Raw genomic sequence first — 27032 nt, forward strand, 5'->3', positions numbered from 1 at the left:
AATTTCCGCTAAGAGCTCGTATATGGGGTTCTTTTATGGAGATATATTAAGTAATTAATTTTTTATAAAAAAATTTTTTAGGTGATTCAATTTATAATTAATTGTACATGGTTGGTGCCAAATATGGTTTACGTGACATGTTTCCTTTAATGTATTAAATGTTATGTTTAGTCATGGCTAATTTGGATACCAACAACAAAGTCCCTTGATTGGCTGTGTAAAGTTGTCTTGTTTCTTTCTCAGTGAGTACTAAAACATCTTGTACATTTATTTTGTCGAGTGCTTTATGTTTTTAGAAATTGTATAATACTGTGTTGTTAACACTGTTTTGTTTGTTGTGTTCAGGGGCTCTGTGTTAACACTGTTTTGTTTGTTGTGTTCAGGGGCTCTATGTGTTAACACTGTTTTGTTTGTTGTGTCCAGGGGCTCTGTGTTTTAACACTGTTGTTTGTTGTGTCCAGGGGCTCTGTGTTTTAACACTGTTTTATTTGTTGTGTCCAGGGGTTCTGTGTTTTAACACTGTTGTTTGTTGTGTTCAGGGGCTCTGTGTTTTAACACTGTTTTGTTTGTTGTGTCCAGGGGCTCTGTGTTTTAACACTGTTGTTTGTTGTGTTAAGGGGTTCTGTGTTTGAACACTGTTGTTTGTTGTGTTCAGGGGCTCTGTGTTGTTAACACTGTTTTATTTGTTGTGTTCAGGGGCTATGTGTTGTTAACACTGTTTTATTTGTTGTGTTCAGGGGCTCTGTGTTTTAACACTGTTTTGTTTGTTGTGTCCAGGGGCTCTGTGTTTTAACACTGTTTGTTGTGTCCAGTGGCTCTGTGTTTTAACACTGTTTTGTTTGTTTTGTCCAAAGGCTCTGTGTTTTAACACTTGTTTGTTGTGTCCAGGGGCTCTGTGTTGTTAACACTGTTTTATTTGTTGTGTTCAGGGGCTCTATGTGTTAACACTGTTTTATTTGTTGTGTCCAGGGGCTCTGTTTTAACACTGTTGTTTGTTGTGTCCAGGGGCTCTGTGTTTTAACACTGTTGTTTGTTGTGTCCAGTGGCTATGTGTTTTAACACTGTTTTGTTTGTTGTGTCCAAAGGCTCTGTGTTTTAACACTGTTGTTTGTTGTGTCCAGGGGCTCTGTGTTTTAACAGTTGTTTGTTGTTTCCAGGGGCTCTGTGTTTTAACACTGTTTGGTTTGTTGTGTCCAGGGGCTCTGTGTCAACAGTGTTTTGTTTGTTGTGTCCAGGAGCTCTGTGTGTTAACAGTGTTTTGTCTGTTGTGTCCAGGAGCTCTGTGTGTTAACACTGTTTTGTGTGTTGTGTTCAGGAGCTCTGTATCTTAACACTGTTTTGTCCAGGAGCGCTGTGTTTTAACACTGTTTTGTGTGTTGTGTCCAGGGGCTCTGTGTGTTAACACTGTTTTGTTAGTTGTGTCCAGGGCTCTGTGTGTTAACACTGTTTTGTCTGTTGTGTCCAGGGGCTGTTGTTAACACTGTTTTGTGTGTTGTGTCCAGGGGATCTGTGTGTTAACACTGTTTTGTGTGTTGTGTCCAGGGGCTCTGTGTTGTTAACACTGTTTTGTGTGTTGTGTCCAGGAGCTGTGTGTTGTTAACACTATTTTGTGTGTTGTGTCCAGGGGCTCTGTGTGTTAACACTGTTTTGTCTGTTGTGTCTAGGGCTCTGTGTTGTTAACACTGTTTTGTGTGTTGTGTCCAGGGGCTCTTTGTTAACACTTTTTTGTCTGTGTGTTAACACTGTTTTGTGTGTTGTGTCCAGGGGCTCTGTGTGTTAACACTGTTTTGTCCGTTGTGTCCAGGGGCTTTGTGTGTTAACACTGTTTTGTGTGTTGTGTCCAGAGGCTCTGTGTGTTAACACTGTTTTGTGTGTTGTGTCCTGGGGCTCTGTGTGTTAACACTGTTTTGTGTGTTGTGTCCAGGGGCTCTGTGTGTTAACACTGTTTTGTCTGTTGTGTCCAGGGCTCTGTTTTTTAACAGTGTTTTGTTTGTTGTGTGCAGGGGCTCTGCAGCAAAGGAGATGGATGACGACTACAATAGCATGGACACGTACTACGGCATCGCTCACACGTACCGCGAGAAGATCAAGGAACAAGCCTCCATCATGGTTAATGGATCACTCAAGGAATACCAGGTTTGTGGCAAGAAGGAATTGCGTGTAGATCGGCTCACCTGATATATGATAGGTCATGAGCTTCAATGATGTCATTGATGGCTGGCTGCCAATGATGTTTGTACTACCTGTTTTGTAAATGGTCGCCAGTTATAGAATTACAACGAATACATGCTTCCTCTGTGTTATTGTTTATAATTTGTGCATGTTGATAACTTTGTGAATTGTGTTTGAAAGCTCAACCCTGACTGGTTAATGTGTGGTGTTAAGATTTAAAATGAACCAATGAAAATGCCATTTTTAGGCTTCAGTATCCACTTGTTTAGGTGACATGACCTAGCAACCTTTAATTTCATGTTCACCTGTTATCTATTCTTAATGACATCACAGGGCTTGATTTCATCAGTACTTTCAGAGTTGCTTTTGATTCCAGCTAGTGCTCCGCAACTAGTGTATCAAAGGTCATGGTATGTGACAGGTCGTGATTGTCATGTTAATACCTATTAGATCTAAACTGCAGTCACTAATACATTATCCATATGGTTTTGTCTAAAGTTATACCACGGGTTTTGAATAACATAATATATTGTTTGTGTATGTGGTAAACTGACGTAGAAGATTTCTGTGTTTCAGGTGAAGGGTTTGGAGTGGCTGGTGTCACTGTATAACAACCACCTGAATGGGATCCTGGCCGACGAGATGGGTCTGGGAAAGACGATCCAGACCATCGCACTCATCACGTACCTCATGGAGAAGAAGAAAGTCAACGGACCATTTCTTGTCATCGTTCCGCTTTCGTGAGTAGCATGGTTTTCATGTAACTTCAGTTACAGATAGTTTAATATGAGATATTTTTTTTATGCAAGGTTGGTTGTATGTCTCAGTCCCGGATTTGAATTGAGGAGCATATATAAGTAAGTTGAGGCCATTATGATTGATGTGAAATACATTAAAGGTACTTCACGGTCAAAATAGTTTTAGCTATATTTCAGTAAAATACTTAGTTCCATTAGTTTGAGGTTGTGTCAAGTATTCAGGAAAAGAGAAAATAGTCTATTGTCTGTCCCATCATTCTATTAAAACAAAATTGAAAAATAATTTCAGTTTAGTCTGACTTAAGAATAAAACTAAAAGTGTTTTGGAAATAACACACACAAAAAACTATTTTTGTGTGCAATTTATAAATTAATCAGCTCAGAAATAAATAACTTGAAGAAGTAAATTCCATCGTATGAAAAAAGGATTTCCTTGTGGGACGGACTATACATATGCATTCAGTCATACAAGTGAAGTTGAAACAATATGTCAACTCATTCTGCCCATTGCCAAATTAGCCAATTGTTAATTTAAATACAAAGTGGCTACAACATTTAGTCTGATTAATTAAATATTCTTTAAATTAATCATTGTGAGGATCAGCTCTCCTCTCCAATACTTCTTTTTGAATCAGTCTTGTACAAATATAGGGGATTAAATATGCTAATGGATGATTCATAATTATCATGTATCTTACAACTTCCAGTAAAATTCTAAAAAGTCTTAATATCTCACAAGGAATATAATTTTATTTAAAATATATTCTGAATGTCATTGTAGTACATGTAAGAAAAGTCGAGAACGGTGTTTTGTTCTCGACAAATATTTCAACGTACAGTAGTTTCGTTTCTGAACGTAAACCATGCAATTGTTTCCGGACTTCTGCGTTTCATTTTCTCGTAAGGAATTGCATAGGCGTTCGCACGCACTTGTGCAATTGCAAGCAATTATAGTCACTGCGTTTAAGCACTAGATGAATTTATTTGCACATTTCATTTTCTCGTACGAAATTGCACTGATGTTTGTGCGCACTTGTGCGATTGCAAGCAATATCGGCTATCCACGTTTAAGCAGCGCCCACTAGATAAATTTACTTCCAGATTTCATTTCTCGTACCGATATTCGTGCACACCGATACAATTTCAGAACGACCGCGTAGTAGTAACAGGACTTCAATTCTAACTTTCATATAGTTGTGGAAACCTATAGGTTACCAGACTATATTTTGTAAATGGGTTACCAGACACAATGCTTATTTCGATGCCTGGTACAGATTCTTAATACAAGTGTGTTACGATGAGGTAACACTGTTTATACAGATATAATTTATGTAACTAAACAATCGGTTAAATAGGTTAAAAATCACATGAACCAACTTACATAAGATTTTTAAATATTGTCCCCTGAAAATTGTGACATTATCAAGAAATCTATTTCAAGTAACAGCCAACATATTGATTAATAGGAATTTTGCCTTTATTGTGTTTGGTTTTAAACTTCACTACCTTTTGTAAATAAGGATGACATTTTCTGCAGTTTTCAGCCCTAACACACTTTTTGTAGTACGTTTTGACTGTTAATTACGGAACTTTGTCAAACTGGTGTTACGAGTCAGCTGTACTAAGTTTTGACTGTGTTAATTACAGAACTTTGTCAAACTGGAGTTACGAGTTCGCCAAATGGTCGCCATCAGTGACCGTGGTCGCCTACAAGGGTTCTCCGACTGTGCGTCGTAACTTGGCTCAGACTCTCAAGGGTGGCAAATTTAATGTGCTGCTTACCACGTACGATTATGTCATCCGAGACAAAGCTGTGCTGTCCAAGGTTTGTTTGATAGTTTGGTGTGTAATTTGCTATATCGTCATTCATAACTAATTTTCATATTTCTCACTGACAAAATATCACATGGTGGAAACTTGGGCAGTCCATTTCAATTTGACACCAGTGATTTAGTTACGGCAGCATTGGTTTCATTAGTTTCTATCAAAAATCTAAATGTTTTTGTTTCCCTAATTTATTGTTATTAATAATAATAATGTGGTGGTATTAAGTAATAAATGAATAATTAATTGTGAATAAGTTGTTACCAAATTTCTCATTTCCCTAAAGCTTGGGATAAATAAACAATATTTTGTTGATAATAACTGCTGATTCGTTTATTGTTATTTGTTTAATATGGAGAGATATTTAAGATTTAATTGGGATTATAATATTGAAAATAGTGCATTGCACCAATTTTCACATAACTATAGATGCACTACTGAAATGGAAGTGTTTGATTTAAAATGAACACATATTTAATAGTTTACTATATTTATTTAGGATAATTTAAGTTTTTGCTGAAATGAGAGCAATTTACTATATTGAAAAAAGTAGCAGATGAAGATGCTAGATTTTTTAAAATACAACTTGTATTATGCTTGTTATTAAGTAGCTGTATCATGTTATCATGATGTATATGCTTGGTAAGATAAATTGTAGATGTGTTTTCATGACCAAGATATCTCTGTCGTTACAGCTGCGTTGGAGGTACATGATAATTGATGAGGGTCATCGTATGAAGAATCACCACTGTAAGCTCACCCAGATTCTTAACACCCACTACATTGCACCACACCGATTGCTGCTCACAGGAACACCTCTACAGGTAAGTTATTAGGAACATCGTCAGACCAGGAGTCGGGCATCTAGCAGCTGTCACACACAACAGTTAGGACATGAAAGTGTATTTCAGACATTTTCTCAAGTGTGGATAGTTTGTAGATTCCTTGGATATTATCAGTACAAATCACTCAGATGGATGGGGTGGAGAGTGAGAAAGTAAAAATTGCTACAATATTATCAGTGATAACTGTAGTCGAGGAATGTTTCAGTTGTTGGAGACCTACCGAAATTGTTTAAAGTCGACCAATTTGAGATATTTGTTTTTTAGAATATGAAATACATTTGTATTGTTACAGTGTTACTTGAGTAGTAATGCAGGAATGATAAACATCTTGTTGTGTTTCAGAACAAACTGCCGGAACTGTGGGCTCTGTTGAACTTCCTGCTACCGAGCATCTTCAAGTCATGTTCAACATTCGAACAGTGGTTTAATACGCCATTTGCACTGACTGGAGAAAAGGTGAAACCCAGATCCATATGAATTTTATTTAATAATGATGTCGAGTTCCTATCACCAGCTATTTGTGGGAACATTGTAATTTTCAACTTGTCTAGAATAGCTAATTTTGTGTGTGTAGGATCATTTTATTCATTGTGTTTAAAATGTTTTGATTATTAAAAACTTAAAATTTTATCTGTTGAGATTAAATGGATTAAAATTAAAATCATATACAGCAGTGTTAAGATTACTACAAATGACTAATTTGTCAATTTTGTTTCATTTACCACCTGTTAGTAATATTTGTATTAAACTGAATATTGCAATATGTTATACCATTAATAGCCTTTGCTCATTTTAGGGGTGGTTTTCACTGTTAAAAATAAATTGTATTTTCTTATTGCACGTTTATATTTAATTAATCTTACATAATTGCTGATGAAATATTCAGTCAAATTCATTGTAATGCAAAATAACCCTTTGGCGCTATCTCTGATAGGTTGAACTGAATCAAGAGGAAACACTTTTGATCATTCGCCGTCTCCACAAAGTGCTGCGACCGTTTCTGCTGAGACGACTGAAGAAGGAAGTAGAATCTCAACTACCCGACAAGGTATGGTGACAAATCTCAGTTTGAAAAATACGGCAGTTGTGCTCGACTATTGTGTTGTGCTCTTTCATCATTTTTGTCCAAAAAGTGCGACATATTTTGTTTTATATATGACACGTGTTTTAATAAAATAAAAATTGAATGTAGGAAACTCATTTGCTTGTCTAAAGTCATTTTTTTAACATACATGAGTAGATTGTAAAAGAAAAGATTTTGTTTTCATTATATTTAAAAAAACATCAGAATTTCTTGTTATTACTGCAAAAAGACAAAATTTTGATGGCATAAATATTGAGAATTCCATAACAGAATATCAAATAAACAACGGTTCATAATACAACGGTGTTTTAGAAAACGTCAGATATACAGCATATTTTTGCGAGATTGCTTATAAAAATTACAAGTTATTACAACCATTTATATTTTCAGGTGGAGTATGTAATAAAGTGTGAGATGTCGGCTCTCCAGCGACACGTGTACCGACACATGCACAACCGAGGAATTCTCCTCACGGACGGATCCGAGAACAACAAGAAGGTCAGACTGGCTTACTTTTGAGTGCCTTAATGTATTAGAATGGTGCACTGCTGCACCACTAGTTCATCAACATAAACATGATAGGCTGGGTTTCTTTTACTTGCGTATATTTATAATGCATTTAAGAAAATCAGGTTTCATAAATTCATCCCTATATCTCATTATTTAGCTTTGAACAATTACTTGCATGCTGAACTATTTAGCCAGTACGTAGATGTGGCTCTCTGTTAGGGTGTCCATTACCAGTTTTTTTTTTACCATAATACTAAATCCAAAATGGGTTAAATGAAATTAAAATCATTATCTTTTGTTTTTTAAAAAAGCTGTCATTAAAAAAATATTTCTTCATCTTCTAATAGCAAGTTTTCCATGAGTTTGTGTAGATTAACCTGGTGTTGTTTGCTATTCATGCAGGGTTGTCTATGACGTATTCTTATAACCTACTAATTAGTGAGTTTTCCCTGGGTTTGTGTGGGCTAACTGAGTAGATATCGTTTTTGATTTGTTCAGGGTAAAGGAGGAGCGAAGACTCTGATGAACACCATCATGCAGCTGAGGAAGATCTGTAACCATCCATTCATGTTTCAACACATTGAGGAGGCGTTCGCTGAGCAGACCGGGTCCAGTGGGGGGATCGTAACGGGGCAAGTATTAACATTTATCATCTGTTCATGTTTCAACACATTGAGGAGGCGTTCGCTGAGCAGACCGGGTCCAGTGGGGGGATCGTAACGGGGCAAGTATTAACATTTATCATCTGTTCATGTTTCAACACATTGAGGAGGCGTTCACTGAGCAAACTGGGTCCAGTGGAGGGATCGTAATGGTGCAAGTATACTCAACATTAACTATATAACTAGGTGTGATCTATGTCGGAGGGTTTTCTTCTCTGTTTTCTCAAGTTTGATCATGAATCCATGTGTGACATAAAGTGATTAAACACCACATGTGGATGGCATTAAGGAAATATTTTTTTCATTTGAATCATCTAATTTTGGGTTTTCACAAATAAAAAATTGTGGATTTTGTGTCCATCAGCATCAATCTTGTGAATCGTCTCCCTTTCCCAATGAAGGTCCTAGGACATCTACCTGATTTTTGGTTTTAATTTATTTTTATTATTTTGTAAAATCTAACGTATCTTTTTTTCCATTTTTGCGAAAGTTAAATATGTACTAATAAAAGTAGCCACACTTCATATTATTAGGCATGAATTTTCCAAAACTGAGTTATTCAGTGAACATAATGTTTATATTTTGTGTTCATTGGCGAGTATAATAATAATAAGATTATCACAAACATGTTTAACTTTAATACTTTGCAAAAACAACTGAATCCTGTTACAGACAAGTTACTTCAAGGGTTTTTAATACTTGCTTGATTTTGTTGATATCTAACATTTTGTGTATAAAAATTGCATTCAACTTTGGTAACCATAAGAAGCATGCATAGTTTCATTGATGGCAGTTTTATCTTTAATTTTTGCCAGAAGTTATTTCATTTTTATTTGCGATTTGGGAAACACTTGGGACACACTGATATAAGTTTAAGTTTGATATTTGACATTGGGTACGTGAACCAGGCTATGGAACTTTCACTTTCAGTTTCAGCCATGAAATGTTTGATTTTCTGCAGATGACTGGTGTCAGAATTAAAAGTTGAAAAAATTTAAGCTGGATTTTTTTCCAATGACCATTCTCATCCTTGTATATTACAGCTGTGATCTCTTTTTAAATTTACTAACATAGAATGACATTATTTAAGGTTAGTTTCAATATCTTATATTAAAATGTATTGTCTTATGTGTGTATTTTTATCATTCTTTATGGAAGTTATTTTAAAGTCGGATCCTAGTTTTAATGTAAACATACTTTTGTTTTCAGTCCCGAGTTGTACCGATCATCCGGGAAGTTTGAGTTGCTGGATCGAATTCTTCCCAAACTTCGATCAACAAATCACAAAGTTCTACTCTTTTGCCAGATGACTTCGCTCATGAGTATTATGGAGGACTATTTTCTCTACCGAGGTAATTACAACTTCTTTCATAATCATTTCTGGATTGTGACACTGACATTTATGGCATATATATCCCTTATCAATTATTTAATTTTGGCTTGAAATAAAAGGAAAGGTGCATTTTGTAAAAACTTTGGGTAATGTAAACTGACGATCAAAAGAAAGTATACCAATTATTTTTTCAAAGTATTAAAAACAACACAAAACACAAGTTGATGCAAATGTTATATTTTGAAAGTATAATAATTTGGCGATAAATAAACATGAGTATACTCGATAAAACCAATAAAATGATAATATCACAGTTCACAACAGCACTAGGGGTGAAATGTGCGATTTCATAAAGGACCACTCATAATGAAGGTGAATATATTTAACCACAAAGAACATGTTTCAGTATCGTGTATGTCCACCATGTGCAAGTATGCAAGCATGGACCCGACGTTGGACAGATTTCCGTCAATGACAATAAGGTCTGTACGCTGTTGGCCACAGATACCGCCCCAAACCATCACAGATCCACCACCAAACGGTTCAGTCTCCTGAACACAGCACGGACCTGTTCTCTCTCCTGCACGTCGGTATATCCGAGTCCTGCCATCAGCTCTGAATAATTGGAATCTGCTATCATCAGAAAAGAGTACACGTTGCCAGTTCCGATGTTGCCAATGTTGAAACTGACGTGCCCAACGTAAACATCAAAGTTGATGTTGCCTTGTCAATGTCATCCCTCTGAATGGTGATAGGCCCTGATACCATGTTGTCGTAGTCGACGACGTACAATATAATGACTGATGACATGTCCAAGGCCAGTCGCTGCAGAGGACGTCATAGTGAGGAATCTGTTACGTAAGTGTAAGATGCGGAGATGGCGGTCCTCGTTGGCTGTTGTGACGCGGGGTCTTCCACTTCGTGGTCTGTCTGCAGTCCTGCCAGTCAACCTATAACGCTGTATCAACCTGGTGATCGTCAATTTTGTGCAATTCAGGATTCTTGCCACATGGGCATAACTCGCACCCAACTGCACCATACCAATACCTCTTTCTCTTTCTTCAGCAGTTAGCCTTGCCATGTTCTCTGGTGTTTTACTGTTGACTGAGGCATGTTCTAAGCAGTGGCACCCTTTTTTACACCCTTATGTGCACGAGTATCATGTTTCTCGTGCAGTATAAATTTGATGAATAAACTCATTTTGCACGTGCAGCATCGCCCAAACGCAGCAATGTGCGACTATTCGTCATTGATTGCATTATAACGAACAATACTGGGACCTATCTAACCTTCCATGGATGTGTATTTGTGTAATTGGTATACTTTCTTTTGATCGTCAGTTTATATAAAATATCAGTACGTACCTGTAGTGAAGAATGTCTTAACTAGTTTATCCTATTCAATTTATATTGATTACTCTTTTCTTAAACTCCATCTTTTAAGCTTTCTCTACTAGGTTGAAATCTGTTTTTGGTTTGTATGTATGTTTGATTAAAAAAGATTGAGAAACGGTTATTTAACCTTCTGACTACTGCAGGCGAGATATCTCGCCCGACGTCACGTCAGTCGATATACTGTACACTGTATACAGTGCATTCCCCAATTCATATTTCCTGCCGTTTTGCACACGACACTCACCGGAAACGGAAATATAATTAAAGAAAAAAGATTTTTTTTCAAAATGGTGATTTTTGTTTTGATTTTTTCAATTGAGAATACCTTGAAATTTTGAGTTAAAAAAGTGGTTTTCGGCAAGTATTTTCGCTTGACAACAATGGCGGCACGTCGCGGTAATTTTCATGGATCGATAGCTGATTGTAACAGCTAATTTGATAATAAATTTGATCGTTTTACCAACAACGAAAATTACCAAATATTGCAATATGAATCGTAGTTCGGGTTTTTAAAAAAAAATCTGGTCAGAAAACCACTGTTATTGGGAATAATGGACATAAATACTGGACAGCTGGCCACAAATGCCCGTAAGTAAACGCAACTTTTTCGATTTTTTGCCTAATTTTAATCACTATTAGCCGATCTAAAATAATAAAAATTACAAAAAAAGACACGAAAATAATACTTACCGATTCATATATGAACTTTATTTCATGTATTTATGAAACATTTAAGTGAATATATGTGAGTAAAAATTATAAACTTGTACCCACTCAACGTGGTTTTTGTTAAAAATTAATCCAGTAGTCTAAAGGTTAAAATTGCATGACATTCTTCACAGTGAATGAGTTATGTTGTTTTAGAACTAAAATTTTGTTTCCTTATTCAACTTACTGTGCTAGCACAACAAATATGCTATTCAACCTGAGTCATACCTACACACTGCAGAATTCTCTCCCTTGCCGGATATGCGCAATGCTATCCTTGCACGGGCTACCTGTAACTTCATTCTCAATTCTGCAGTCCACCTGTTAACACCTGTTAAGCTTTGGCAAAAAGTTTTCTTTACTTGTAATTTTGTGTTTGTTTTTTTGGTTGAACTTGACATACGGTTGGTAGTTGGGAATTCTGTGTTGAATTTACCATGTCCGACGCGAGTTCGTTGACAGCTAGCGCACGGAAAGTTTGTGCGCGAGATGGTTGTCCATTTCTTTTACGACGTAAAGACACACACGTGTTGTGTCCGGACTGTCGGTCTTGTTCTCAAGACCGTCAGTGTGAGATCTGCGCCACGTGGTCTCCTGACCAGTGGGGTCGGTTCGGTTCGCAGACTCAGGTTTCGGGTACCAGCAAAATCTTGTCGTCTGCTTCGGCAGTAGTCGGCAAGTCGGACTTAGTGGGTAGGTCCCATAAGTCTGTAGACACTTCGAAAAGTGTCCGGAAAGGGGGGAAACACAAGGGTGTTTCTTCTTCGGTCCGTGTTACGAGTACAGTTACAGATACTTCGGGAGCGCCCCCCCCGGGCTCCTATTGTGACCGTGGTACGTGAGCCGTCTTCGTTAGTGACGGCGCCTTCCTCTGTTTGTGTGGCTTCGTCGCGGGCGTCGCCATCGTCGTTACGGTTACCTTTACAAACAGAAGGGGGGCAGGGTGGAGTCGTCGCGGCACCGGTTTTGACGACTTCATCGGTTACCGAGCACATGCACTCCGTTGTGCATAGGTCCACTGCTTCGTCCGCAGAGCAGGTGGCCCCGACTTTGCCTTCGATTGCTGACAGTCGCTTCGGCACCTCAGCATTCTCAAGGCCCGAGGAGAGTTCTGCCAGTTTGCTTCGAACTGAGCCAGTTGTTCCGATGCCGGGATCCGTCTCTGATGGCATCCCGACCGATGTTTACCGTTGGGTGGAGGACTCATCCCGTTTGGTCCCTCCGTTTGCATATGTTTACCCCAAGGGTCCGGTGACTTCGGTAGCAACGGACATCTCCTCACAGTTTGCACCGTCTTTGGTCCCTACCTCTTCGACTTTACTCGATAGAGGACGAGGTTCGCGCAGATACCCCTCGGTTGGGGGTACTCTGTGGCCGCAAACTCCGACCGTTCCGCACTTGGCGCAGGAACGACCGTTAGGTTTTCAGGAAACGTTGTTTCGGAGTTTTGTGGAATTTTTTGAACGCTTCGCCTCAGTTGGGATCATTGCTTTCGCAGACGGGACCGACGGGTGCGGCTCCCATTCCCCCCCCCCCCCCCCCCCCCCTGGTTTTCCGCCAAAACCAGCAGAAACTGCGTCTCGACAGCAGTTTGACGATGCAGTTAGGGATTGTCGTTCGGTTCCTATTGTTTCCGTCTCGGGAGACGCTGCCCCAGGGGCGTCTCGATTAGGGGGAGGAGTCCATATCGATCTTCGGGATCCAGTGGACAGTGACCTGGCTTCAGAGGAAGCGTCGGTTGGACCGGATTCTGTCGCTGACCCAGCTCTCTCTCACTTCGGTTCGGAGGTAGAGGAGGAGTGCGATTATCCGGCGGTTCTGGCTTTTGTCAGGGACCAGGTCCGACAGGTATGCGGGGACGCTATACCTCAGGTTGAGGCCCAGCCTACATTCAAGGGTGTCTCCTTCGGGAACCGTTCTTTGAATTTGGTCACTCCTCGTGAGGAGTCGGGTTTACCACTTGCACAGGAGGCGCACAGTTCACTTTGTGACATTGATGTGTTGATCACTGGCAGTGATCGTATCCTGGGAGTGGGTGTTGATGAGTACCCAACGGCACTGCCTACGGGGAAAATCCTAACGGGAGCGCGCATTTTTCGTGCCGACTCCTATGAGACGTTGGGGGCGGATTTTCTCGAACATCCGGCGGTCGTTCCCGCTAGTGTCCGAGCCGCTTGTTCCCCATCGCCGCATGTGTCATTGCCAATCGCGGATCTGGAATCGTTCGAACGGCTGGCTAAGTCGATGTTCCAGGTTAATAACCATTTAGGTACGTTCCTATTTGGCTTGGATAAGGCTGTCGAGAGCCTTCCCGCGATGGCGAAAGGCTGTTTGGAGGCTGCGTCAAAAGCCTCTAAGCATATCGCTCAGTTATCTGGCCGATTGTTTGCGAACAGTCTTTTGTTACGGCGTGACCATTACCTGGCGGGTTTGAGTGCGTCAAACGTTGCGAAGACGTTTTTTCGTACACGTTTGGTACGGGAAAATTTACTTTTCGGTCCCGATTTTAATATTTGTCCTAGACAAGGATTTGTCGCGACCAGTCCCGAACACTCGACCCTCAACCTCTGGTAAACGTCGGTCCACGTTTTCGGGGTTCAAGCCTCCTCCTGTAAAAAAGGCTGCTTTTTTACAGTCGGATCAGATCCCTAGGGTTCCTGACACTAGGAGGCAACCAGGTAACAACCCGTCTTCCGCTAAGCGAGGACGCAAACGTCGTACTGCGTTCCGTTCTCAGTCCACCAAAGGCGTTGCGCCTACGGGTGGTAAGCGGTTGGGGTGAGGGTACGTGAACGATCGGCAGTTGCTTTCGGAGGTACCGTTAGCAACCATACCCGTGGGGGGCAGGCTCCGCCATTTCCTTCGAAATTGGTGCAAGCTGCCTGGTCTCGACCCCTGGGTTCTGTCGGTCGTTCGACACGGTTACAAAATACCCTTTTCTTCGAGCCCCCCTCTTACTTCCACTCCGAGAATGCCGCCGTTACCGTCCGCGGATCGGCGCGTTTTAGTGGAGAGTATGATTGCCGAGTTTCTCGACAAAGGGGCCATCCAGAGAGTCAGTCTGGACACTCCGGGATTTTATTCTCATCTTTTCTTCGCCCGGAAGAAAAATGGGGAATGGAGACCAATCCTAAATTTGAAGCCACTGAACGTCTACGTCGATGTTCCTTCCATGAAAATGGAAACGGTTCATTCGGTCCGGAACCTGCTTCAAATTGGGGAGTGGGCTGTGTCGATCGATCTGAAAGACGCATACCTCCATGTCCCGGTGCACAAGGCGTTTTGGAAGTTTCTGCGCTTCCTGTTCGACGGGAAAGCGTACGAGTTTCGTGTGCTCCCGTTCGGTTTGGCGACGAGTCCCCATGCTTTTACACGTGTGGTAAAAGCGGTGGTAGGTCATGTTCATTTGTTAGGGGTTCGAATGCATACCTATCTGGACGATTGGTTGATCCCAGCTTCGTCGCAACAGGAGTGTCAGACCAATGTCGGGTTGGTTTTGGACACGATCCTCCAATTGGGTTTTATTCCCAATTGGGTGAAATCGGAGTTAACGCCGGCTCAGATTTTCACATATCTCGGAGTGGTCTTCGATCTTGTGGTAGCGTCGGTTCGTCCCACCGATGCGCGTATCCACAATTTCCAAACGTCGGCGCGACGTTTGATGGGGGAGCAAAGTACTACGGTACGATCTCTCCACGTGGTGTTGGGCCACCTCGAATCTCTGGCCTCATTGATCGTGCGGTTCAGACGATTCAAACGACCACTCCAGTGGCATTTGTCCCCACGGTGGGACGGTCACAATTGGGACACGATAGTGCCTCTGGGCCCATGGTTCACTCATCCGATACAGGAGTGCCTGTCGGACAAGTGCATGTCCCTATCGGTTCCGTTGCACCCCCCTGCTCCGGATCTGATCCTGTTCACGGATGCGTCGCTGCACGGGTACGGGGCGCATCTGTTGGATCAACACATTTCAGGGGTATGGAATCTCTCCGAGAGGAAGCTTCATATCAACTGTTTGGAGATGGAGGCAGTGCATCGTGCCTGTCTTCATTTCCGGTGTGTTCTTCGACACCGTCGAATTCTGTTGAGATGCGACAATACGTCGGTAGTGGCATATCTCAATCGTTGGGGTGGAACCAAATCGGAGACTTTGGGTCGCAAAGCTCTTGCGATTTTGGAATTCTGCGACCAACTAGGGACCACTCTGTGGGCGAAAAACATTTCCTTCATCGGTGAATGTGTTAGCAGATGCCCTCAGTCGACATACCCCTGTTCAGACGGAGTGGATGTTGAACAAAGGGGTGGTCGCAGCGGTTCTTCGGGTGTGGGGCAGTCCACAGGTGGACATGTTTGCCACACGGTTGAACAACCAATTGCCGGTGTTCGTGTCCCCGGTACCGGACACATTGGCGTTGGAGTACGACGCGTTAAGTATGGATTGGACGGGACTGGATTTTTATGCCTTCCCTCCTCCTGTCTTACTCGGCAAGGTGTTGACCAAAGTGGTCCAGGAACCTTGTCACGTGACGTTGATAGCTCCTCTGTGGGTGGCGCAGCCCTGGTTTCCACAGCTCCTGTCACTGTTAGTGGCAGTCCCGTTCCGATTACCAGTGTTGTCCGATCTACTCAGCCAGCGACTGAGTCAGACGGTGTGGCATCCGAAGCCGGAGGTCTTCCGGTTTCACGCGTGGAGGTTATCAGGGCTTCCTTGCGACGCAGAGGTTTTTCGACAAGAATTGCGCATCTCGTCTCTTCAGCAAAGCGCAAATCTACCGAGTCGGTTTATCAGTGTCACTGGCGTATGTGGGTTCGTTGGGCGAACGCACGGGATTTCGATCCCTTATCGCCTACTGTCAACGATTTAGCGGAGTACTTTCTGGCGTTGGTCCAAGAAAGGAAACAAAGTCACGACAGTGAAAAGTCACAGAGCTGCGATTTTCACTACTCTTAAACAGTGTGGATGTCGTGACTTTTCTACCAACTTGGTGTTGCATGATTTACTTAAATCATTACAATCCACGGTTGAACGACCTTCCATTATTCCGAAATGGAATGTCTTTCTGGTGTTACATGCTCTTAAGGGTGCGCCTTATGAGCCGTTGAGGTTTGCTAGTCTTCGTGCCTTGACGTGGAAGACTCTGTTTCTGGTTTCACTGGCAGCTTGTCGTCGGATCAGTGAGATACATGCTTTTTTGCATGACTTGGTTGATTACAATTCGGACGGGTCTGTCACTTTACGTACCGACCCTATCTTTGTTGCTAAAAACCAGTCTCCAGGGGAAGAGTTTCCACCTACTGTCATTCACAGTTTATCTCGTACACTGTCATCTGATAACTCGGATAGACTTCTTTGCCCGGTGAGAGCATTGAAGTATTATTTGCAGCGTACGAAAAACCGGCGGCAGGGTAAAAAGAGATTGTTTATTTCTTATACCATTAGGCCGGGTGATGTCACAAAAAATGCTTTGTCTCGATGGATAGCAGCTACCATCAAGCTAGCATATGAGATGGCGGGTGATCATGTGTTACGGAATTTCTCTGTTAAACCACATGAGATCCGAGCCATTTCTGCTTCCCTGAATTTTCATGACTCTTTAGATATTATAAAGGTCATGAATGCAGGGGTTTGGAAAGGACGGCACACTTTTGACCGTTTCTATTTCCGGGATATGGCGGTTGGTCCTGACGGTACGCGTAGGATCCAGACAGTCATTGCGGCTCAACACGTCGTGTCTGTGCGCAGGGCAACGGAAAGGGGTCGACCTCTTTTCCGTCCGACTGCCATCGTTTCACACTTCGGACATGTTTAACACTCCACTCTTTTCTGAGGGATGGGGTTTTTTGTAGTGTTGTCTACCGTTTCCTCTCCCTGGGGAGATGTTTTTCCTCCTTTTCATGGGGATGAGTTTTTCTTTTGGGAAGCCCCTTTTTATTCCCAAAAGTTTTTTTGACTCCTTGTTACCGTATGTCGTGGTTCGTCCTATCTCCATGTCATTACTTCAAAGGAGCTTTTTGGGTACGGGTAAGTCCTCTATTTTCTTACCTCCTCCCATTAATGTTGAATTCACGTGCTCTAACGGTGTCATTGCACGTCCGTTATAGCATATTTGTTGTGCTAGCACAGTAAGTTGAATAAGACTATTAGAAAATTTGTTTCTAATTTTCATTATTATTCATACTTACCTAGTGCTAGCACAACAAACTATACCTCCCACCCACCCCTATGAGGCTTTCCCTCGGTGGGTGGACTTTGAACCGAGAATGAAGTTACAGGTAGCCCGTGCAAGGATAGCATTGCGCATATCCGGCAAGGGAGAGAATTCTGCAGTGTGTAGGTATGACTCAGGTTGAATAGCATATTTGTTGTGCTAGCACTAGGTAAGTATGAATAATAATGAAAATTAGAAACAAATTTTCTCAACGAGCCCAATTCTCCCATCTTCTGTTTCTTGCTGAGCACTAGGGCGGGTGGTCTGGGCTTGAATCTGCAGACGGCAGACACGGTCATCATCTTCGACTCGGACTGGAATCCTCACCAGGTTTGATCAGTTCTCTCTCCTGTGTGTCAAGTAAACAAATGGGAGATGAGTAGCCTTGTCTGTTAACAATTGGGAGATGAGTTGCATATCAGGTAACAATTAGGAGATGAGTAACCTTGTCAGTTAACAATTGGGAGATGAGTAGCCTTGTCAGTTAACAAATGGGAGATGAGTAGCCTTGTCTGTTAACAATTGGGAGATAAGTAGCCGTCTCAGGTAACAATTGGGAGATAGAGTAGCAGTTTCAGGTAACAATTAGGAGATTAGTAGCCTTGTCAGTTAACAGTTGGGAGATAAGTAGCCTTGTCAGTTAACAAATGGGAGATGAGTTGCGTATCAGGTAACAATTAGGAGATGAGTTCTTGCTCAGAACCAGCTTGGGCAATCTGGCTTCGAATGTAGACTGTTGCAATGGTTGACTTTGTTTCATATCCAGTGCACCATGACTGGTATACAAAAGGCCATGGTATGTGCTATCCTGTGTGGAATGGTGTATATAAAAGATCCCTTGCTATTAATGGAAAAATGTAACTGGTTTCCTCTCTGAGACTAATATATCCAAATTATAAAATAGCCGATGATTAATAAATCAATGTGCTCTAGTGGTGTTGTTAAACAAAACAATCTTCTTCTTGTTTCCTCTCCATGTTAGGTTGATAGATTGTCTTATGTACGGTGTTAATAAACTAATTCACCAGACACAATGGACATAACAAGAGTTTTTATTGTAATGCCTGCTACTAAGATTTTATTACAGAGACTATCAAATCAGACTTTCAAATTTTTTAAGCTTTGTATTTGTTAACATGTATTACATTTAGTTTCCTAGATTATTTGCTGAAACCGTCTTATTGAAAACATATTGCAATGCTTCATCAGCAAAATGCTGATATCCTTCAGAAAGGAAAAAAGAATTTAATTTTTTGTTGTTTGTTTACTAATTAAGAGTAAAAATTGTCTTTAAAGGATTTGCAAGCCCAGGATCGGGCTCACAGAATCGGCCAGACTAATGAAGTGCGGGTGTTACGTCTGATGTCCGTCAACAGCGTGGAGGAGCGCATCCTTGCCCAGGCTCGATTCAAGCTGAACGTTGATGAAAAGGTCATCCAAGCCGGGATGTTTGACGCCAAGTCAACGGGAAACCAGCGTCAGATGTTCCTTAAGAATCTACTCATGAATGAAAATGAGGACGAAGAGGTTTGCAAATAGGTTTTCTGAAAATATATACTTGGTCGTGTTACTAATATTTAATTCTTGGGTTGAATAACCTATGATTTCAGTTACTATACTCTTCATAATTTAATATTTTTATGTATCAGTGTTGGACAATTGGAGTAACTGTACTCATCGATGTATATATTCAGTTTTTCATTAACATTGTGAGATGGGGTAATTACTTTTTTACTATGTGTGAATTATTGTGATTGTTATTCTTTCTGCATACAATATATTATATTTCTTTAATAACACAAATGAACACACACATGGAATTTGGTGTGCATAAAGTGTATGATATGTTTAATTTATATTGGCAGTTGGTTCACAATGTTTCACATAATGGTTTTAAAATGTATAAAATACCAGTAATAAATACCAATTCACTTTGATTTGTTGTGATGTACTCATCTTTGTTCATTAAAAACTGTCTTAAGTGTTTGTTTATGAACAAATTTGCTTTGTGCCAGGAGGAAGATGATGTCCCCGATGACGAGACCATTAACCAGATGTTGGCCCGCACAGAGGACGAGTTTGAAATATACCAGGTATGACTTTATTTCACCAAATAGGCACCGGTAATCTTTAATGGTTTCCTTACTATTGATATGCTTATAAAGCAAGTGGTACACTAATGCACAACTATGTAACACCAAAACTGCAAGTATCTGTGCCTTCTGTTGCCAGTTTATTTTAAAATAAAATTATTTAAGCCCACTTATCAGTATGTAAAATGTTTGTTTATATATTTATTTATTTAATTTAGAAAATGGATATTGAACGTCGACGTGCAGAAGCTACAACGACAGGTAAGCGCAAACCGCGTCTCATGGAGGAGGATGAGTTGCCCAACTGGATCAAGCTGGACGAAGAAGAGGTAAACCTCATTAACTCAAGTCTAGTTTTTTAACTCTTTTCCTATTTATTACTAATAGAATTTGTAAACAATATTATACTCTATTTTTCTAAGCAGCTGTTTTAATCTTTTTCAAGTATTGTTTATTTCAGTTTTACATTGTTCAGACTGATAGATCATGTAATAGTTTTGTTTTGAGTGTTTTGAAAAATTGATTAATTGAGTTTATAATTATGTTTCCAGGTTGAACGGCTGACGTTTGAGGAGGAAGAAGATAAACTGTTTGGACGTGGTTCTCGGCAGAGGAAGGAAGTAGACTACTCTGATTCACTCACAGAAAAACAGTGGCTGCGGGTAAATAGCGATTCGCAGTTTTCACGCATAAATATTGTATGTGGTGTGGGCTTTATCATGTGCTGACTGAATTTTGGAGTGGTTTACACTGTTAACTTCAGCGTTGAAGGTTCTGTATGTTTTTATTTTTAAAAATGAAGTTTTTTAAATTTAGTTTTGCTCAGTGGTAAATTCAATTATTCAGTGATAAATTGGTTGTCTGTATGTAGCTATCTTGTGTGTGTGTGAGATAAGCTGTTACAGTAGCTGTAAAGGCCTTGAGTACATAGAAGGTCTGTTGTGTAGTACTTGATAATTAGCTGAACATGATGAAAAATAATAAACATTCTTTACATATGAAGTATTCTGATTAAATATTGCTGATTATTTTTAATAACCACCTTAAGCAGCTGATTTGATACGCTGTTTGACCTGATAGTTTTGTTTACAAATTGTGATTGTCATTTTGTTTGCTCCAGGCTATAGAAGACGGCAATTTGGACGAGATGGAGGAGACGGTGAAGAAGAGCAGCAAGAAGAAGGGTAGGAAGCGGAAGATGGTGGAGGAAGAGCCCGAGACCCCCAAGGTGAAGAAACGGCGAGGACGCCCGCCCGTCGAGAAACTCGCTCCCAATCCACCCAAACTGACCAAGGTGATGAAGAAAATCTTCGATGTAATCATCAACTACAAAGACAGGTTCGTGTTGCATTTCATGGAGAAACGTGTAGCTCGGCAGTACAGTGTTAGCCTTAGAATCCGTCTCGGTGAACTCATTGAGTTATTTACCAATCTAACCACGTCTAAATCTTATAAAAGAGGGTTGATGAAACTTAGTATTAAACTTAGTTTTGTCAGTAATAATTAATTGAATTTGTATTGAATTAACTTTGATACAATATAGGTTGTAATTTAAAATAAAATCCAGTGCCTTGGTTTCTAGAAAAGTTGTATGTTTTACGAGAGAAAAGGAAGGAATTTTTTAAAGACTCACTCAGCACATGGTTATTTATGGTTATATGGAATCACACATGGTGATGGTCTTCAGTTACCAGCAAGGGATCTTTTATATCCACCATCCCAGACAGGATAGTACATACCATGGCCTTTGTTACACTGATTGTGGAGCATTGCCTCGATTGAGAAATGGTCTCTTGGCTTACGTACATGATTGATCCCAGACCAGTCTCACGAAGCGAGTGCTATCTGACAGTTACGTTAGAGGTGTAATCTAGTCACAGAGTTACGTTAGAAATGTAATCTAGTCACAGAGTTACGTTAGAGGTGTAATCTAGTCACAGAGTTACGTTAGAGGTGTAATCTAGTCACCGAGTTACGTCAGAGGTTTAGTCTAGTCACTGAGTTACGTCAGAGGTGTAGTCTAGTCACCGAGTTACGTTAGAGGTGTAGTCTAGTCACCAAGTTACGTTAGAGATGAAGTCTAGTCACAGAGTTACGTTAGAGATGTAATCTAGTCACAGAGTTACGTTAGAGGTGTAATCTAGTCACCGAGTTACGTTAGAGATGAAGTCTAGTCACAGAGTTACGTTAGAGGTGTAGTCTAGTCACAGAGTTACGTTAGAGGTGTAGTCTAGTCACCGAGTTACGTTAGATGTGTAGTCTAGTCACCGAGTTACGTTAGAGGTGTAGTCTAGTCACCGAGTTACGTTAGAGGTGTAGTCTAGTCACAGAGTTACGTTAGAGGTGTAGTCTAGTCACCGAGTTACGTTAGAGGTGTAGTCTAGTCACCGAGTTACGTTAGAGATGAAGTCTAGTCACAGAGTTACATTAGAGATGTAATCTAGTCACTGAGTTACGTTAGAGGTGTAATCTAGTCACTGAGTTACGTTAGAGATGTAATCTAGTCACTGAGTTACATTAGAGGTGTAATCTAGTCACTGAGTTACGTTAGAGATGTAATCTAGTCACATCATGAGAGAAGTTTCAACTTTGAGGTAAACATGGCATATACTGTTTGTGACTCCTCAAATAATGAATATTTATTTCAGTGATGGTCGTGTACTGAGTCAGATGTTTATGGAACTGCCGTCGAGGAAGAGAATGCCCGAGTATTATGAAATCATCAGAAAGGCTGTGGACTTCAAGAAAATAAAGGTTTGTGTAGACAAAGTCTGTACTGTATTGGCTCCAACCCAGAGATAATGGTCTTCTCTACACTAAAACTAACTATTAAACCACCATTCTGGACAGTGGGTGATGACAACACAAATCGTGAATCTTAACAGTGTATGAGCACAAAAACCCCACACAAAACCCCACACAAGTGTTGCATGCGAGGACCCAGGTGAAATAATATATTAGCACAATAGTAATCATGTTTAACTTGTTCTCAAATGATTATCCACTAGTGAATTTAACTGTACTATTGATAGTCTTTTTTTTCTTTTCTTTTTTTGCTGTAATATTATTTTTCCCTCTAAGATATGGTTTATTCTTTTTATGCTTTGTAAATAATAACTATTTATTTCTATTTTGCTGTGCAGCATTTTGTGATTATCAGAAATGTTCTTTTCTTTATCAGGCTCGAATAATGGACCACCGCTACCGATCACTGGATCACTTTGAAGGTGATGTCATGTTGCTGTGCAAGAATGCGCAGACGTTCAACATAGAAGGATCAATTGTGAGTTCATACACAGTACTAGTAGTGTGCCATTGTAATAATTCGAGAGAGAAAGATGGAGTGAGAATGTGATTGACTGACTGACTGATTGATTATGATGCAGTCAGCGTTTTTATTATTCAGATCTATGAAGACTCTATTGTGATCAAGTCTGTATTTGTGTTTCAGATCTATGAAAATTCCATTGTGATCCAGTCCGTGTTTTGTATTTCAGATCTATGAAGACTCCATTGTGATCCAGTCCGTGTTTTGTGTTTCAGATCAATGAAGACTTCATTGTGATCCAGTCCGTGTTTTGTATTTCAGATCTATGAAGACTCCATTGTGATCCAGTCTGTGTTTTGTATTTTAGATCTATGAAAACTCCATTGTGATCCAGTCTGTGTTTTGTATTTCAGATCTATGAAGACTCCATTGTGATCCAGTTGTGTTCTGTATTTCAGATCTATGAAGACTCCATTGTGATCCAGTCTGTATTCACGAGTGCGCGTGAGAGGCTGGAGAAGGAGTATGCGCTGTCTGACCACAGCGAGAGTGAGGGGGAGGTGGTGGAGGAGGACGAGGAAGAAGAGGAGGAGGAGAAACAGGAGGAAGATGATGATGACAACGATGCCGATGATGATGATAGTGAGAAAATCTTTAAACTAATCATAGTCAAGATTTGTCCCAGTGTTGTGCCCTAGATTTCACTAAAAATATGAAGCATTTTTTTTTTCGGGATGTAATACGCAGCTAAAAACAAAACCTTGATTCCGTAGTTATTTTTCAGCATTCCAGTCTTACTTTGAGAAAATTATTTTTATGCTGATTTAAAAATCTGAAAAATGGGATCTTTGTTCTTGTTACATATCCTCTTTTTTTTTAAATGTATTTAGTTGCGTTATGTCTGGATCAAGTGTATAAATATTTGGTCGACTTGATTTTGTAGTCTAACTAGGATAATGTCACCAAACAATTAACTATTCTATGAATTATCTGTTTCAGTGGATATTGTTTTTATTTTGACATAATTTTGTTTGTGGGTTGTTGGTTTTTTTAATAAAGCAGTCATATTTAGCATCACCTGTTCATATTTATTTGTATTTATTATTTTTCTTTCAGGCAATCAGGTGAAGGTGAATTCAAAGCATGGGAAAGACGTGAAGGTTAGTTCAGAAGGAGTTTATTGTTCTGTCTCCCAACACTACATGAACTTGTTATTGTCTGTTAAAGCGTTGTGTGCATGTGTGGGAACAGAAAGCAGTGATGGAATCTGTACAGTGTTTCTATTATATTCTTTTAGTCATTTGAGCAGCATTTTAAATTATTTTCCCATTTAAATAGTGCTCCATAATTGATGTATCAAAGGCTGTGATAAGTGCTATAATATCTTTCTGAAAGTGCAGGAAAATTACATTCCTTGCTTCTACAAGTATGTGGCAGTATTCCTATTCCTGCCACTTCCCCTTTAACATCTGTTAGACACACTGGAAATTGTTATGGGTGAAGCGTTCTCTTAATGTGCCACTTTAGGATCGATCCCCATCAGTGGGCCAATTGGGCTATTTGCTGTTCCTGTCAGTGCATCATGACTCGTATATCAAAGGCTGTGGTATGTGTTATCCTGCTTATGGCATGGAGCATATAAAAAAAATCCCTTGCTACTAATGGAAAAATGTAGTGGGTTTCCTCTCTAAGATTGTTAAAATTACCATCTGTTTGCTGTCCAATAGCTGATGATTAATATATCGGTGTGCTCTAGTGGTGTCGTTTATCAAAACAAACTCTTTTTTAATGAAATTACTACTAAAATTTATTTTCTCAAAAGAAATATTTTTCTATACACCTCACCCTACATAACGGTCATAAAATAGAGAGTTCCTGTTTAAAAACTACTTTTAATACCCTCTGCTGTCTCAATGCATGGAGTTATCACTCGGATGTACATTATATTTCTGTAAGGTCATTTAAATACTTCTGAATTCATACAAATATTTTACACCTCATAAAACAAAACCTAATTTTCTTATTCCCTGTGATGATACCTGTTGTAACATAATTTTAAATGAATGCACAGTGTTATTCGGGCTGGGTGGAGGATGTATGTGAGAGTATTGTAGTTTTTCGTTTTAAAACTATTACACACCTAATTAATTTAAAACAGTAACACACCTGTCTCTAATTAATTTAAAAACAGTAACACACCTGTCTCTAATTAATTTCAAAACCGTAACACACCTGTGTCTAATTAATTTTAAAACAGTAACATACCTGTCTAATTATTTTAAAACAGTAACACACCTGTCTCTAATTAATTTAAAACAGTAACACACCTGTCTAATTAATTTAAAACAGTAACACACCTGTGTGTCATTAATTTAAAACAATAACACACCTGTCTAATTAATTCTCCACAGCACCCGAAGGAGAGCTCGTCCCACAAGCGGCGCCCGAGGGCAGCCAAGACGCGAGCCAAGCCAGTGATCAGCGACGACGACACAGACGACAGCGCTGCTGTAGGCATTGCTTCCTTTCATCTCCTTATTAGCTTAATCCCTTTCAGTTCACCTTAAACAATGTGGCAGTTTGGTATAGAACCTCTGCCATTGTTGTGAAGCTCTGTGTATAATATGTAGTGTATTGATGTAGTCATGTAGTGTAGTACATTTGTAGTGTATCAGTTTTGAAGTTCAGTTTATATGTGTGTATGTGGTGTTGAACACTGGTGAAATTGTATCGCCAGTGTGAATTTGACATGCAATAGCATATAGTGTGTGGCACATTCGTTAGATTAAAACAACAATTTTTAAACAAGCAAATCTGAAATAATTAAACTTAAGGCATGAAGTCTAAACAAAAACTTTTAAATGACCATTGTGAACTTCAAGGTTTTGTCATTGGCCCTTAATCTGTACACAAGATTGTTGTATTTTTCATAACTGTTAACATGGGTAAATTGAACGTATTTTTTATATATTTTTTTACAGGAAGAAACTGATGATGATCGGGCTACATCATCGCGCAGTTCTTCTAGAGTAGCTTCCCCTGCTCCTGGACATAGAAAACGGAGAGAGTAGGAAAAACATGTATATAGCTCTTTTCAAAAGTGGCATTGCCAGTCTGTTGATGAACTGAAGAAAATGTGTGTAGGTCATACTGGACATGGTTTGCAAGACGGAACTGATCTGTGAATCATTGTGCTTCTGTAGGCCCACTGCTAAGTGGAATAAATCAGTCGGTTATATCGGTTTATTGTCATCGGAGCTAAAATGATTGTGCACTAGTTTCCTGGTATTTTCCCCATGTAGAAATATAACAGAAGTGACATCCGTATCCAAGAAACAAGTTTCTAAACAATTTGGTGTTATCACAGGACACTATCCAAATGAGTTTGGGCAATTACAAAAAATAAGTTGACGTATCTTTTGTATGGTGAAATCTGTATGTAATAAGTTTTGTATGTAGCACCATTGGCCGTTATCATTAGTTGTGTAATATCAAGTATAGACTGCATGCTTTAATGTTAAAGGAAATACATTATATCGTATCATATGTCTTTAGTAGTTTGCCATGTGTGCAACGGTTATGTGCTGCGGTAAATGGTGTCGATCATTAAACTGTAAAAATTCACACATGTATCAGTTTTGTTTTTTGTGCTCTGTATTGCCGTTGGTTATCCATGACATATGACTGGTGTTCTCAGTAGAGTGCTCACCTGAGATGCTTGCGTTGCAGGATGAAACCACCTAGGTAGATCCATTCAACTGATTGAGGTTTTGTTTTGATAACCAATGCACCACAACTGGTCAAAGGCTGTGGTATAGGCTTTCTTGTCTGTGTGTGAAAGTGTGTATAAAAGATCCCTTGCTGCTAATGAAAAAAGGTAGTAGGTTTCCTTGGATGAATTAACAAATGTTTGACATCCAATCACCGAGGATTAATTAATGTGCTCTAGTGGTGGTGTTAAACAAAAACTCAGTGAACCCATTTTCCGATTGGTCCTTTTCCCAAATTGTGCCAGTATATCAGAGGCTGTGGTATGTGCTGTCCTAGCTATGGGAAGTGCATATAAAAGATCCCCTACTGCTTGTGAAAAAATTTAATGGGTCTTCTCTGACTGTTTAAATTACTAACTTTTCGACATCCAATAGTCGATGATGAATACATTAATTGTT

General features: G+C 39.9%; 1 protein-coding gene across 1 annotated transcript in view; it reads left to right on the forward strand.

Moving 5' to 3' along the window:
* Positions 1-26487, forward strand: part of LOC121373931 (transcription activator BRG1-like) — a 47696-nt gene extending 21209 nt beyond the window's left edge. Inside the window, exons 14-36 of the mRNA XM_041500759.1 lie at positions 2004-2136; positions 2749-2912; positions 4578-4755; positions 5450-5578; positions 5942-6055; positions 6534-6647; positions 7074-7181; positions 7692-7825; positions 9065-9293; positions 10645-10661; positions 13306-13543; positions 17719-17832; positions 18799-19029; positions 19518-19595; positions 19814-19924; positions 20147-20257; positions 20716-20933; positions 22244-22349; positions 22777-22878; positions 23322-23505; positions 23980-24023; positions 25275-25373; positions 25845-26487. Coding sequence (XP_041356693.1) covers positions 2004-2136; positions 2749-2912; positions 4578-4755; positions 5450-5578; positions 5942-6055; positions 6534-6647; positions 7074-7181; positions 7692-7825; positions 9065-9293; positions 10645-10661; positions 13306-13543; positions 17719-17832; positions 18799-19029; positions 19518-19595; positions 19814-19924; positions 20147-20257; positions 20716-20933; positions 22244-22349; positions 22777-22878; positions 23322-23505; positions 23980-24023; positions 25275-25373; positions 25845-25934 — 3046 coding nt within the window. The 3' untranslated portion in view covers positions 25935-26487. The remainder of the gene's footprint in view (positions 1-2003; positions 2137-2748; positions 2913-4577; positions 4756-5449; positions 5579-5941; positions 6056-6533; positions 6648-7073; positions 7182-7691; positions 7826-9064; positions 9294-10644; positions 10662-13305; positions 13544-17718; positions 17833-18798; positions 19030-19517; positions 19596-19813; positions 19925-20146; positions 20258-20715; positions 20934-22243; positions 22350-22776; positions 22879-23321; positions 23506-23979; positions 24024-25274; positions 25374-25844) is intronic.
* The last annotated feature ends 545 nt before the right edge of the window (positions 26488-27032 follow it).

This window comes from Gigantopelta aegis, chromosome 6 (assembly GCF_016097555.1).
Source record: "Gigantopelta aegis isolate Gae_Host chromosome 6, Gae_host_genome, whole genome shotgun sequence".
NCBI lineage: Eukaryota > Metazoa > Mollusca > Gastropoda > Neomphalida > Peltospiridae > Gigantopelta > Gigantopelta aegis.